This window comes from Pagrus major, chromosome 17, assembly GCF_040436345.1.
Source record: "Pagrus major chromosome 17, Pma_NU_1.0".
Taxonomy (NCBI): Eukaryota; Metazoa; Chordata; class Actinopteri; order Spariformes; family Sparidae; genus Pagrus; species Pagrus major.
In genome coordinates, this window is record NC_133231.1 from 9,936,688 (window position 1) to 9,950,589 (window position 13,902).

Sequence of the window (13,902 nt, forward strand, 5' to 3'; positions counted from 1 at the left end):
GGTCACCGGGCGGTACTTTGTGTCAGACACTTGTTTCGAGCCGGACCTGTTTTGAATCCGCAACAGAAATGGCGACCACCAACAGTCGATCATGCCTCCAATATCTACTACACCTCGCGCATGATAATTTGGACTTCAGGTTACCGGTAACCTTATTAAACTTCTCACAGTTTACACTCAGCTCTTGTTGTGAATGTCTACGTGTTTTCGGGAAAACTTCAGAATTTGACAGACAGCAGCTCCTCCTAGCTTGATGTGCTACATTAGCTACATGCTAATTCAAACTGTAAAAAAAACCTCATCTGTTACTGTAGCGGTGTGACTGGATTTGGGCGTTGGTGTCACGTGAGAAGTTCTCGATTTGTAATCACATGATAGTGACACGTTCACGCATTTTTCCACCTGACCGCTGAACTCTTATCGACATGGTGATAAACTGGTAATTAACCCCTGATCACGTGATCTGTAGCCTGTTTCTAATCATCTGTAAATCTTACCATGTGAATATGATCAGTATGCATGTTAGCACACCTGGACAGATGGACATTGTAGACTTGATGTGCAGTAATGCACACGTGTACATACGCAAAGTCATTTGCATCATGTCTATTTTTTTTAAAAATTATTCCACTCGATCCTTAAAGAGACATTTCAATGATTTTTACAATTGGGAATCAGGTTATCTTTCACTAGGAGTACTGCTCAGCCTGTAAAAACAGCCGTATGGTTTCTAAAGTCAGCAAAAATATTCTTGTTATTTAACTCTTAGCCTGCTGAACAAAATGGGAGTTTGGTGATTGAAAGACGTGGACACCAAGCAGGGAGGGTCCAACAAAAAGATGCCATTACATTATGTAAATTGTATGATCTAGTATTTTTAAATATATGGTCCTTTAATCTGTCTGTATGTGTTCCTGATTTGTGTATTGATTCTTGCAGGAGATTAAAGCCTTGCTGGCTCTCAGAGGAAAACAATTCCAGCCAATTGAAAACTTCAAGGAAAAGGTTCGCAAGACAAATGTAACTATTTTAATTCTTGTTCTTTTTTTGATGATTTGACAGCTGCCACATGAGGCGGTTTCTATCCAGTTGACCCCATTCCTCACAGTCACTCCTCTTCTTGCCTCTTCTCTCTAGTCTCCTTTCTGGTGTCTGGATGGTTTGTCTGAGGAGGATGTCCGCGGCATCATGGCCAGATCTGTTTGTGCAAAGTAAGCATTTTAGCTATCATCCATATTAATCTGTGACCTTGTTATGTAACTCATGTTGCTTTATCCTTTCAGGTCTGCTTTTGAACTATGGGGCCACGGACAAACACACAGTGAACTCAGAACATCCCTCTTGAACTACCCATCAGAGAACATGGTTGGTGATGCTACAGCTTGTATTTATATTTCTGTTGGAGAGACTGATCCCTGCATCTTTAGCAAAACTTCCACATGAGTCTAGGCTAATATGTTTCATTTCTGTTTGTGCTCTTTCTCCACAGTCACCGTTTATGGACAAACACTCAACTTACAGAATCAACGTCTACACTTTCAACAAGACTCTGGAGTTTACTGACAGAATCAAAAAGATTGATGTAAGTATTTAGGTGTGTGTGCACGTGAAAACACATTAACAAGTGTGGTGTATATCATCTTTGAATGCCTCTGCCCATGTGCAGAATGTCATGGTCTGTTCTCTCTCACCAGGCTTTGGAGTATCTTCCATTTGAAGGCACGGTGAGCCTGAAGAGCCCTCAGCACGTCTTCTGTTTGCTGGAAGATTATGGAACAGACCCCAACAACATCCCTGAGCATCCATACTACATCTATTTTGGCCGATGGGTGAGATGCATTTGACTGTTTGCTTACATTTGATTAATAAAGGGGCTGGTCTGCAAATCAACACTCTCTATTTTTACACACTCCAGATAGGGGATGGACAGCGTGAACTGATCCGCTCCCACAGTGTGAAGAACAGGCACTTCATAGGAAACACCAGTATGGATGCTGGGCTCTCATTCATTATGGCCAACCATGCTAAGGTCAACGAGAATGACGTCGTCTTTGACCCTTTTGTCGGCACAGGTGAGAAGATCATGGCACTGACTCTCACACATGCATAGCTACAGACAGTCACACACTTTGGGGAATTCTGTGTTGATAAATGGTTTCAGTTCTTTCTGTTTCTTTCTTGTTTCAGGGAGCCTGTTGGTAGCATGTTCTCAGTTTGGAGCCTACGTCTGTGGATCAGATATTGATTACAACACTATTCACGGCAAAGGTAAGTTTTGTCAACTCAGAGCTTACATGGCACACCAGCTGTAGTCTTATATTTAATATTACTTCAGGTAATTTTTGGGTTAAGAGTGGCGGGACTGTGCTCTACCTGCTCTCAATTTAAGATACCTTCCTCAAAGTGCCTCTGTTTTTCAGGTAGGTCAAGCCGTAAAAACCAGAAGTGGCGAGGACCTGATGAGAATATCAGAGCCAACCTGCGGCAGTACGGAACAGAGAACATGTATTTAGATGTCATGGTGTCTGATGCATCCAAGCCTGTGTGGAGGGAGACCGCTCTGTTTGATGCCATCATTACTGATCGTAAGTCCTTAGAATTACGCTTAACAGACCAGTATTAGACATGCTGCGTGTGAAAACTTGTGATAAATGTTTCAGTAGCTTATGTAATGACCTTTTTCCTCTGTGGTCCTTTTTTTCAGCTCCCTACGGTATCCGCGAGTCCACAAGGAGAACGGGCTCCCACAAAGACACTCCTAAACCCCCTGACGGCATGTAAGTTCACCTGATTCACTGTGACTTACTGACAAATGCAACAAAAACCTGCAGTCTCTTGGCTCTCCATTGTACATGGTCCACCACCCTTTATGTAGCAGTGAATTTCTCTTAGCTCTTACAGTTATTTTCAGACTTTTCCTATGCATCATTTTAAAAGGTCCGGTGTTTAGGATTTAGTGGCATCTAGTGGTGAAGTTGCAGATTACAACCAACTGAATACCTGTTGCTACATCCTCTCTTTCCAAGCATGTAGGAGAAACTAAAATGGATGCCAAAAACATGATAACCTGGCGGTGCAACATGGTGGGCTCTATAAGAACAGGCCCACTCCCTCAGGTGATAAACACAAATAAAAACATAATTATGAATATTATATTCCATTTCTGCCAGTAGACCCTCCTAAATCCTACACACTGGACCTTTAGGTCACACGTTTGTTGTCCCAATAACTTTGCCCTCGCAGGTGGTTAGTAAGTTAAGAGAATAATTTGAAATGTTATGTTTGTTATGTTAATCATTGTGTTTCTTTGCTCTCCTCTAAATCTGTCCATGTTTATTTGATTCCTTTGCCCAGCTACGTAGAGTCTCACGTCCCCGTCACACAGGCGTACCACCTGAGTGACATCTTCACAGATCTGTTAAACTTTTCCGCCCACCGTTTAGTCATGGGCGGGAGGTTGGTCTACTGGCTTCCTGTCTACAGACCAGAGTAAGTATGCGAGCTATTGTCTTGTGACATTCACTGATGATACGAAGGTCTTTAGGATGATGAGCCTGCTGCTACAGTCACCATTTAGAATGACAGTAACATGAACATAAAGCTCTTTAAAGTTTACTGACTTGTGTTATTTGAACAGTCAAACTGGGTCTGTGACAAATTTATTTTTGTTGTTTAAAAAAAACATGCCTTGGTGAACGGATATTTATGTTTTGATACTTGATTTTTAAGTGAACTCTTTCCTCATAGGTTTAGCTTGAGGAGTCCTTTAGCTTAAATGGTGCTTGTCTCCAGTTAACGATCTGTACCAGTAGGGGGCAGGCTCATACCAGAAACCAGAACTGCACAATACAAGCCTGTCCTGAGCGTAACATTTAAATCTATTGGTGATCTAATTAATTACCCAAATAAGCAAACAAAATAAAACAAAGGATTATTACAGTATAATGTCAACATGATTGCATTTAATAAATTTAACTAATGCCTATAATAAATGAGGCTTTGTAAGTTAATTGAGGGAATTGTAAATGTAGCACATTCAGTAGGAAAATGTCAGTTTATAAATCCGTTTTGACAAATGAGTTAATGAGCTGCTAAATGCTATAAAACCCTGCGGTGTATGTATGCAGCTCTTTCAGTTTGAGTCCAGTAGACTGGCACACACAGCTCTTTTCCACCACACTTTTCCACCTCCCAGCGTTTCCCCGTAACACTATTCCATTCCCGCTCCTATAAAGTAAAACACTGTCCTGCGCATGTAGCCACCTGTGTGAATGGCAATGTTTATACAGAGGGGTATACAGGTGTGTTGAGGTCTTCCTGCCCAAACAGCTGGGTTACAGTAAACCACAGCTGACGGCTCCTTTATATGTCGGCTCTATAAGCGGGCTCCTCTGAAACACAGTTGTGCATTGTTAAATAATGTGTGCATTAGCAGAAAGTGAAGTGCTGACTCCAAGTGCAGGTGTTTGACTGTAAAGGTCTGAACCACAACAGACAGAGGCAGGAGGAAGAAAAATCTTCTGGTCACTGATTATAAGACTGGGAAGGAGATGAGATAATCCAATATGGATGTGCATGTACAAACACACCTTTCAAACCTATGGACCCCATGTCCCTATGTGTATGTGTATGTGCGTGCGTGTGTGTGTGTGTGTGTGTGTGTGTGTGTGTGTGTGTGTGTGTGTGAATGCATCTGTACATATGCATGAATGTGTGTGGTCTTGTGTATGAGCCCATGCATCCATGTGTGTCATCATGTTCACACATTTGTCTTTGCTACTCATCTACCGGTGCTTGACTCTGTGCCTGTCAGAGCGCCGTGCCAAAATAAACGTCTGAGGCCAGGCCAGTCAGATATGTGAACTATCTGTCTCTGCAGGCTGACCTGCGTGTGTGTTTCTGTGTACAATCGCATGTGTGTTTTTGGATATGTGTGTAAGCCCAGACGCAGCCTGTCTCCTGGGCCTAATCTGGGGCTCTACAGGGGAGATATCAGGTTTCTGTCACCCCACATATGTGTGTATCTGCGTCCATGGCCGTGATAGAAACAGTGGGGATTGTGTGTGTGTGTGTGTGTCTGCGTCATGAGAATGGTGAGGTTGTGTGCGCATGTGATGACAGGTGACACAAGTCCTGTCGGCAAAAGACGGCGTCTAGACCAGGTCAGACCCCTTAAACTCTCTTCTCTTTCTGCCCTTAAAAAATAAATGAAGGAAGAAAAAGTATCAAGACAGATGATGTAATATCAGTCATCACAGTCATAAAGGAACTAATTACAACATAAACAAGTGAAGCGAAGAAATGAAGTGGCTGTATTGTCAGAAGTAAGGTGATACATGTGTCATTGAGTATAAATGAGCCATGTTTTCATTTTCAGGTCATCATAATTCACTTCAGTTTAAGTTTCCAGACATGTTGGCAAATCTCTCATTTAGTGGTACTGTCAAAGGCCACTGCTTCAGCATCAGATTAACATCCTGCGCAGATATGAACCCAATAAGTTATGGGTCAAATAATGTAGTTTGAAAATGTCTTTGGTGCATTTAAAATCATGTTTTTTGTTAAACACAGCATACATTGTATTATTGTGAATCCTGTTGGATAATTACCTCCTGCCTGCTTCACCACACTGTTGTTATTCTTAAATGTTAAAGGGAAGCGTTGCTGATTTTCAACCAGCTTTGTTTCATTACAGTGTGGGTTGCACATGCAAATGAAGCATTTTTTCTTGCTTGAAAATGGAGGAGCCAAAACCAAGCACTGTCCAACTCACCATCAGTACGAGTGTTTATTGGCCTGGTGCAGCCCATTGCATTCTGGTTGTTGTAGACTGTCTATCTTTTGAGGCAAAATGAATACCACAGCCCCTTTTCTCTGTTTTCTCTGATTGTGTAACACCAATTTACAAAAATATTTGCATCTCTCTGCTGCATAGACAGACAGTTTTATGAACAGTGGTGAAATACTTCTTTGAAGGTCCCATATTTCGCTGAGGTTCGGGTTCATACTTTTATTTAAGGTGTCTACTAGAACATGTTTACACGCTTTAATGTTCAAAAAACACATCATTCTTATACTGTCTGTTGCTGCAGCACCTCTATTCACCCTCTGTCTCAACACTCCAATTTAGTACCTGTCTCTTTAAGGCCCTCCTCTCGAATAGCTCAGAGCGCTCTGATTGGTCAGCTCTCACAGGCCTGAGCATGCACCGTCCACCGTGTTTCTGCATCAGCTCTGCTGGTGGTATTTGATAGTTGTGACATCGCAACCTCAAGGAAGACAGCTCGTTTAAGGGCACAGATTCTGAATACGTGTGTTTCTCCATGGATCGAGTGTTTGATACTTTCACAGTATTTATACAGCACCTACTGCTTTATGATCAACAATTGAAACACCACCTTCTATGATATTGGACCTTTAAGTCACATAAAGAATAAGGTTATGTTTACATTTCCAAAACAATAGATATTTAAATTCTTACCCAAGAAAAAGGCATGAAAAATACTGTTTTTAAATTAGTGTGACAGCAGAGAGCACTAGCATTTAGCGTGAAAGTGTCCTTTACAAAGTCATAAAAAGAAGCTCTGGAGATGAAAGACAACCCTTGCGCCTCAACTTAGACGTTAAAACTAGCTCAACAGGTAGGACTCTCCACTAATGACTCCTGATTGGCAGGAGAGAACGATCGCCAGGCTGCATCACCACCAGGCCATGGCAACAGGGCAGACAAACAGTGAAATCTGGCTGTGAGTCGGGACTGTTGCTGCTGTGATGGTGCTACTGACACAAATATGCAAACACATACATCATCCACTGTTAATAGGCCCTAACCTGGCCTGGCTGGTGATGACAGAGCCAGCAGTCGACCTGTCAGGTCAGAGTCACTTTTTCCACCTCCGTCTTTCTTTGCACAAAACGGGCCACCTTTGCTGTGGTTACACTGCACTGGTCCGAATGTTTAGCAGTTTGATTGGTGAGAGAGAAACCGAACGGGGCAGTGGAGTGGGTGGCAAAGAGAGTTGGCAAAAGTGAGGTAGTAATTTTGACAGGATTAGTCTATGTCTGTATCCCAGCAGCCTCTTTATGGCCTCCAGACCAAATAGGAAGTTGATTGTTTTCATAAGGGCCTTAAACATTCCTCTCAGGTCTAGTTCTTTAGGTGTGTACTGTCAAACTGTATTATGCCCACAGGAAGGAAACTGCTCTCTTCTCTGTCTCTCTTTGCTACTTATGGAGACTGATGTGTAACCTTGAGTGTATGTGTCCCCTTTTCAGCTATTCTGAGGAGATGGTGCCTCTTCATCCGTGTCTGCGGATCATCAGTAACTGTGAGCAGACGCTCTCCAGCCACACCTCACGACGCCTGATCACCATGGAGAAGATCAAGGAGCCAGAGGTGTGTGCATACTAGGGATGTTAATGATAAATCAGTAATAGATTAAATGTAGTTAAAAATTTAACCAATTAAAAATGTATTAACCGACAATCACAGATGGGCACAAATTCTTTAAAAAGTAACTTGTTACAAATTACGAATACTTATTTGATTTTGTTGGGCCGCTTGTTGACGGGAGTGCAGATATTAAAATGAAGTCATTATTTTGTGTTATTTAGTTTATCAATCTGGTAACTTGGGGTTTACTTTATCTGTTATTTTAACTCCTAATGTAACTCTGATGCATCAAACGTAGATCAAGTCTGCGGTCAAAACAGTTTTCTAATGGGAAAAATAAGAAGGAAAAATTCTCTTATGTTTTTCGATGTGTTTGGATTAGAGTGGAAACAAGTAATCGCTTAACGGATAAGTCAAACAACAGAAAAGTGATTGGCAGCTTTTATGACAGTAGATTAGTTGTTTAATTTTTTTCTCTTTGTTCTCTGTTTCCACTTTTGCCCATGTAGGAAATCATGGCTTTTTCTCTGTTATATGTTAGTTAATTGATTGTCTTAGAACAGACTTGAGGTCTGTTGGTTTGGATAAAACAAGCAATTTCCATTTAAGCTCCGGGAAATGATGAAACTACTATTTTCCGACACATAAATCAAGAAAATAATTGGATGAGGGCCTTTGTTTTTAGCTTGCAAGGGTGTGAGGATGTACAGAGATGTATGCTTAGTTCTCCGGCCACGGCTATCGCTGGCATGGAGACATTTTGGCCAATTCTCAACAATGCATATGATAATTACAACAAAATTAACACAAATATCTAATCGGATAAAATGGTGAAGTTATGACATGACGAACACTGTGCAATTCTTTGTGACATTTTTGTTTCATAACTGTATTTTTTCCTACCGGTGTCATTGTTCTGTACACACAGTGGCATTGTCGCCTGGTTAATGTGCAGGAAAAACAAGTTATTTTACAGAATTCAAACATTTTTTTTCTTCTGAAGTGCCTATGAATACAAATCACATTTTTATGCATCCACAACTTTTTGAATACATATTGTGGTTGCACTGTAATGACTGAGATCCTATCTGCACAGTACCAACCTGTGTGTGCTACAGGGTTGTTGACTGTTTTTCTATGTGTGAGCGTAAACAGCAACACAGATATGATTTTGTAAAATGAAAGCATGTGTGTGCATGATCTTTTATGTTTTTCATGTTTATTTCAGAGTTGTTTGTATATGTAACCACACAAGTATGTGTCATGTTCATGTATGCAGTTTGTGTGCATATGTATTCGTTTTTAACATGTCATCCCAGTGGAAGTGATGGTGTCTCTGTGTCTGTCTGGGGTAAATCCTCACCATCTGGCTATGATTGGCTCATCTCTTTTATTCTGGAGCCGTAAATGGCTTAATCACGCATCGTATGGAAAACAATCCATCTTTGGATCTGACATCCATTCCATTTGGAAACCCCAAATTGCTCCCATAAAGAGCCTTGTATGACACACACACACAAACACACAGATGTTTGATCTTGCTGTATCTGACTGGTATCAGTCTCAGGTCACAAGGTTTTTCTTTTCCAGATAGACCTCAGTCTTTACCTATGTGCACTCGCCTGGGTCCAAAGCTTGGTGTGTGTGTGTGTGTGTGTGTGTGTGTGTGTGTGTGTGTGTGTGTGTGTGTGTGTGTGTGTGTGTGTGTGTGTGTGTGTGTGTGTGTGTGTGTGCGCGCGTGTGCGCGTGTGTGTGTATGTTAAATGTGTTTGTATGTCTGTGATGCACGTGCATGTGTCCACACTGTTTTCTGTGTTTTGATAATAAAGGGGCCAACCTAATTGCTGTAAACATTTCCAGTTAAACTAGTGCATAAACAGCTCACATCTTCTTATTTATGGGGTGTGACACAAAGTGTTTGGTGGCCATAAATAGCTTATTTTTCTACATGCATTTAACCCTCCACCTGTATGATTGTTGGCAAACACAGCGTGGTGATTTCCACTGTTTTCAGTTGTTTGCTGTCATGTCCCTCTGTCCTTATTAACTTGGGGTCATGGTTACGTTGTCAGTCTTGTTTCCAGGTTGCTTGGCAGCATGAGAAAGCAAAAGAGAGGTGTTCCTGACAAATTACAGGCCCAGCATCGGAGTCATCACTTTCAACTCAGCTCACCTCATTATTCCTCTTCCCAGCATCTCTCTTCCTCCCCTCATCCCTCCTTTGACCAGCGGCTACCTTACAGCCAAGACAAACTGTTTAACTGAAGGGATTCATAACAGCTCATATACATTGTGAATATACAAGAGTCCTGTTCCTCCATGCAAATATGGAAAAAGTATGCAAACCTTGCAATGCCAATAACGCTTTATCGACTGGAAAAAAAGAAAAGCTGTTTCAACTTTTACATGTATATTACATTTATATTAATATAGTGTTATCACATTTTTGTTCTCAACACATGCTCAACACATGTTCTTTTTGGGGATAGAAAGTATAAACTGGCAGCTGCTTTCTCCTTTCTTTCTTCTCATAACACTCTTTAACATGCTGTAAATCTTAATAGCAAAATGTGTCAGGGAGGATGAAGCTTTGTTTTTTATTATTGAAAAAGGGAGAGGATGAAAAAAAAACATGCTCCAGTCTGTATTCTGCCATGTTTAATGGGGCTGAATGCTGTAAGAGGTTCTCTTCGTTTGTTTGTTCTAATTGGCAGCACAGTCACATTACAGTATGTTCAATCTCTACGTTTGTCTCTTTACAGGAACAAGACAATCTAGCTCTTGTAGCAGACCCAAGCTTAAGCCCCTACCAGGGACACAACGCCTTCAGAGAGAAGTATTTCAGTGGAGTAAACAAGAGGTGTAGCAAGGAGGAAAACAAACCTGAAGTCAACGGAGAGTGAACGACTCGAGCGAGAAAACAACCGGACACAAGGATCAGGACGTGCATGTCAGTGGACTCGGAAAGGAAAATTGTTAACTTATTTGTTACTCTTTCTTAATTTTTAAAATCTTTTTCAACATTTTGATTATGATTCTTTTTAAGCTTCTTGTTATTGCTCTGCAAATAAATCAAGAAAATACAAATGTCTTGTCCTGAGTGCTGACTATTAAAACTACAAGACAGTTACTACACCGACAGTTGACTGCCTGAATGATAAATTCAACATTTGTGAATATTTTATAAGGAACTTTTATAAGGCCACACAATGTGAAACGTTACAGAAGCACTCCAGTGATTTAGTAGAACACATAAACATATCCATATGTCATAGAGCACTGGATCCTAAATTTCCCACAATATTCTTTGACAGTGTCTTTAGTAACTCTCTCTGTGCCTTTAAACTCGATGCCACCTCTTTGCAACACAAACTGTTACAGTTCAAATTTAGACATTTTCCATTAAGTGTTCATTTCACACTGAAAAACAATTCAGTTAAAGACCGAATGCTAAATCATTTTCATTTAATAATGACAAAGTGCATGTTAGGGGTGTTGGAATATACAAATATAACAAATGTGAATATTATATTAATAATACACATATGACAATATCGTGTTGATAATCCAATGCCTCATTAAACATTTCCGTTTCTTTCTGTTCTCGCTTTGTCATAGTAGGTGGTGATGCACCCAAATGCTGGTTGGCATCCACCATAAAATTTCATTGAGTGTAATTGTTTTTTTTTGTTTTTTTTGTACGCTTGTGTGCAGTAATGGTCACAGACTCTCTCTCTACCTCTTTACACCTAATTGTGAGCATAATTCATTTAAAAAAAAGAGAAAACAAAATAAACAAAGTCAAAGATGAATTTGACTGATGACATTGTTGGTTTGTAATTTTCTGTAGATGTTGCGATAATATCGTTATTTTGATCTCTTCAGGCCACAATAATAATAATGATGTAGTGAAATTGTGACAGCCCTAGTGCCTACATACATAGCAAAGCAAATACAGATGATGTTTTTTGTATTTCACTTAATTCTGTTTTATTTGTTTTCATTCAGGCATTTAAAATCTTTCACAGGATACTACAGAATAATCCTGTTTACTTAATACTAACCACCATTCATTATCAGGGCCTATAATGTGCCTGTTATACAAATACCACAAGGTTTATTATATCAGACTGACCTGTAATTAATTTGATTTACAAATGTTTGTTGTTTTTAATTCTAAATCTAGTTTATCTAAAAAAAAAACAAATGTATGACTCCATGTAGAGCCTTTTATAGTCCAGCTTTGTTCCGACAAAAGGGAGCATGTTTAGGCGAGAGAGGCCTCCCTGTGCAGGCAAGAGCCCAAATGACAGGGCGTCCCCACCTCGCCACACACCACTACAGTTAGTCAGCAGCTTTTGTTGTTTTCCAACCACAGTTTACATGCCGCCTGGCTCATTATTCATCTCCTGAGAGCAACGCAGCAGGCCTTTATGTACATTACCCGTTCGCTCTGTTTATCACTTGGGCCTCTGCCTCTCCACCACACTTCCCTGTTTGAGTTCCAGGCACCATCGCATGATACCCTGCTCGCCATCGCTTGCGGTGCGTGTTGTTTACAGTTCCCACAGTGCCCTTTTGTTGTCCATCATCATCAGGCAAAATCAAATGATTCCACAAGACACTCAAAGACCTTGCCTTTCTTATCACTTCTGTCTTCCCTTGATATTTCCTCGCCTGTCTCATGTAAATGAGTAGTGTGTTTGCCACAACAGAGGACCCCTCTGTGTTGAAGATGGTAGTTTTAAAGCAGCCCCTCTATTACTGTGTTTGAGGAGTGTTTGCTCTGCCACACTACAGTGATAAACCATGTTCTCTACGAGCCCTCTGTCTCCAATGATGCAGACTATAATTAGGGAGGGGTGGGGTGGGGGTTCTTCTCTACACCACGTAATGCTGTCCAGACGTTGTGGAAATTCTGTTTGTGTGTGTGTGTATGCATGTGTGTACTTGTAAGATCTGGTTTTGTTTTATGTTGGATGCTAACTGCAGCAGAACAGTTTCCTGGTGTAATTCAGTGGCAATAAAATGATTTGAGACCTAACCTGTAAATAATAGTCGTGTCTCATCGGTCTGTCTCTACTTTACTTTACTTTATATTTCTTTACCAATCATTATCCCTCTTTCTTTGATACACAGTGTGCAGAGCCATAACAAGCAATAATAAATATTTATAGCCTCTATTCCTCTTGCGATCTTCTTCCTATATCAGTCTCCACCTCACCATCACCAATTTCCCAGCCTCCCCTTCACCTCTCCCTCACCTACTTCACCTCTGCCCTTTCCTCCTCTCTCCTCTGTCATCTACAGGCCTCTCTTTTTTCTCAAAGGGGAACTCCCTGTAGGAGGAGAGGGCCACTGTTTTGGAACGATGGCTCCTGATTAAACTCCCGTCTGTTTGAAAGTGACCTTCAGACTGCTGAATCAGCTGGTATGCAATGAGAACCCTAGGACACTCAAACACACAACCATTGTATAAGTTAAACCTAATTTTAGTAGTAAGTAAAACAAAAAAATTGCAATATGTAAGAATTGGAGTCCTTGAATTCATACTTAAAACAAATAAGGGGCAGCATATCACCAGATTAAGTGCTAATTGCTGCTAACTGTAGCTACCATTAGCTTCTTAGCTCAGTTAGCCATGTAGCTGGCAGTCCAGACTGGGAACTTGGAGGACTGAGTGTGTGTTGGTGTTTTTATCGCTAGCACAGGAGCTTTGGACTGGGATGGGCCAGGACTAGCTGGTTAACATGCTGATTTCAATAGATATCTCTGCAAGAAGACTCATAGACATCATAATGTCAAAACTGTTATTCCTTCACAATCTGTTGATAACTTTAGTTAACTTTTGAATGTTTTTGTCAAATCCTACATATCACACCTTTAAACTCATTTGTTTTCAGATTGAGCCATAAGAACATGCACACACATCACTATTGAAAGTGGTATCTATCTTCTCATCTAACTCTCTGCAGGAAAAGCATGTTTCCCAAAATGCTGAACTATTCCCCGAAAGCAACGTTATGTAGAAATTGGCATCTTGTTCGATTTGGCACCCCGCACAATTTCCAAATGCAACACCATTTGTTGTAAACACAAATCCCAGGTCTGTGATAATTTGTGTTGAAAACCTCTTCTTTTTTGAAGTAAACATGTATGTAATGCTGTGATCCTACCCTCTCACTGAAGTTACATAGTGCAGAAACAAGTGATAGGGGCCGGAGTGGCTGAGACAGAGACACCATTCACACTATTGCGAGACACTGTACCATCAACATGATTTTGAAGCTGTTATTTTAAGGTAAAAAAGTTAAGTATTGTTGCTTTAACCTGGAGACATATGTACAACACACACCTCTCTCTCTCAAACCTTTAGGGCGTATCCCTGCAGTCAGACAGAGGGCTGTGTATCCATCATGACGTTATCAGATCTGGTGAAAAGATGCATCTGTTCACCATCTGATGGATGGCAAGTGATTAGACGCCTTGTGACCTGTAATGCTACCTAA

The 13,902-nt window shown here is 40.8% G+C and overlaps 1 protein-coding gene across 2 annotated transcripts; it reads left to right on the forward strand.

The window, feature by feature from the left end:
• Positions 1-45: 45 nt before the first annotated feature.
• Positions 46-10,480, forward strand: trmt11 (tRNA methyltransferase 11 homolog). Of its 2 annotated transcripts, none has more exons than XM_073486190.1 (13): positions 46-146; positions 940-1,020; positions 1,138-1,211; positions 1,284-1,365; positions 1,490-1,582; positions 1,695-1,829; positions 1,916-2,072; positions 2,188-2,268; positions 2,421-2,585; positions 2,705-2,777; positions 3,355-3,489; positions 7,276-7,396; positions 10,156-10,480. In XM_073486190.1, the coding sequence occupies exons 1-13, from the start codon at positions 69-71 to the stop codon at positions 10,294-10,296; spliced, it is 1,416 nt and encodes a 471-aa protein (XP_073342291.1). In that variant the 5' UTR covers positions 46-68; the 3' UTR covers positions 10,297-10,480. The 2 variants fall into 2 exon arrangements, with proteins under 2 accessions (XP_073342291.1, XP_073342292.1); XM_073486191.1 differs by having other exon boundaries at positions 940-1,005.
• Positions 10,481-13,902: the final 3,422 nt, after the last annotated feature.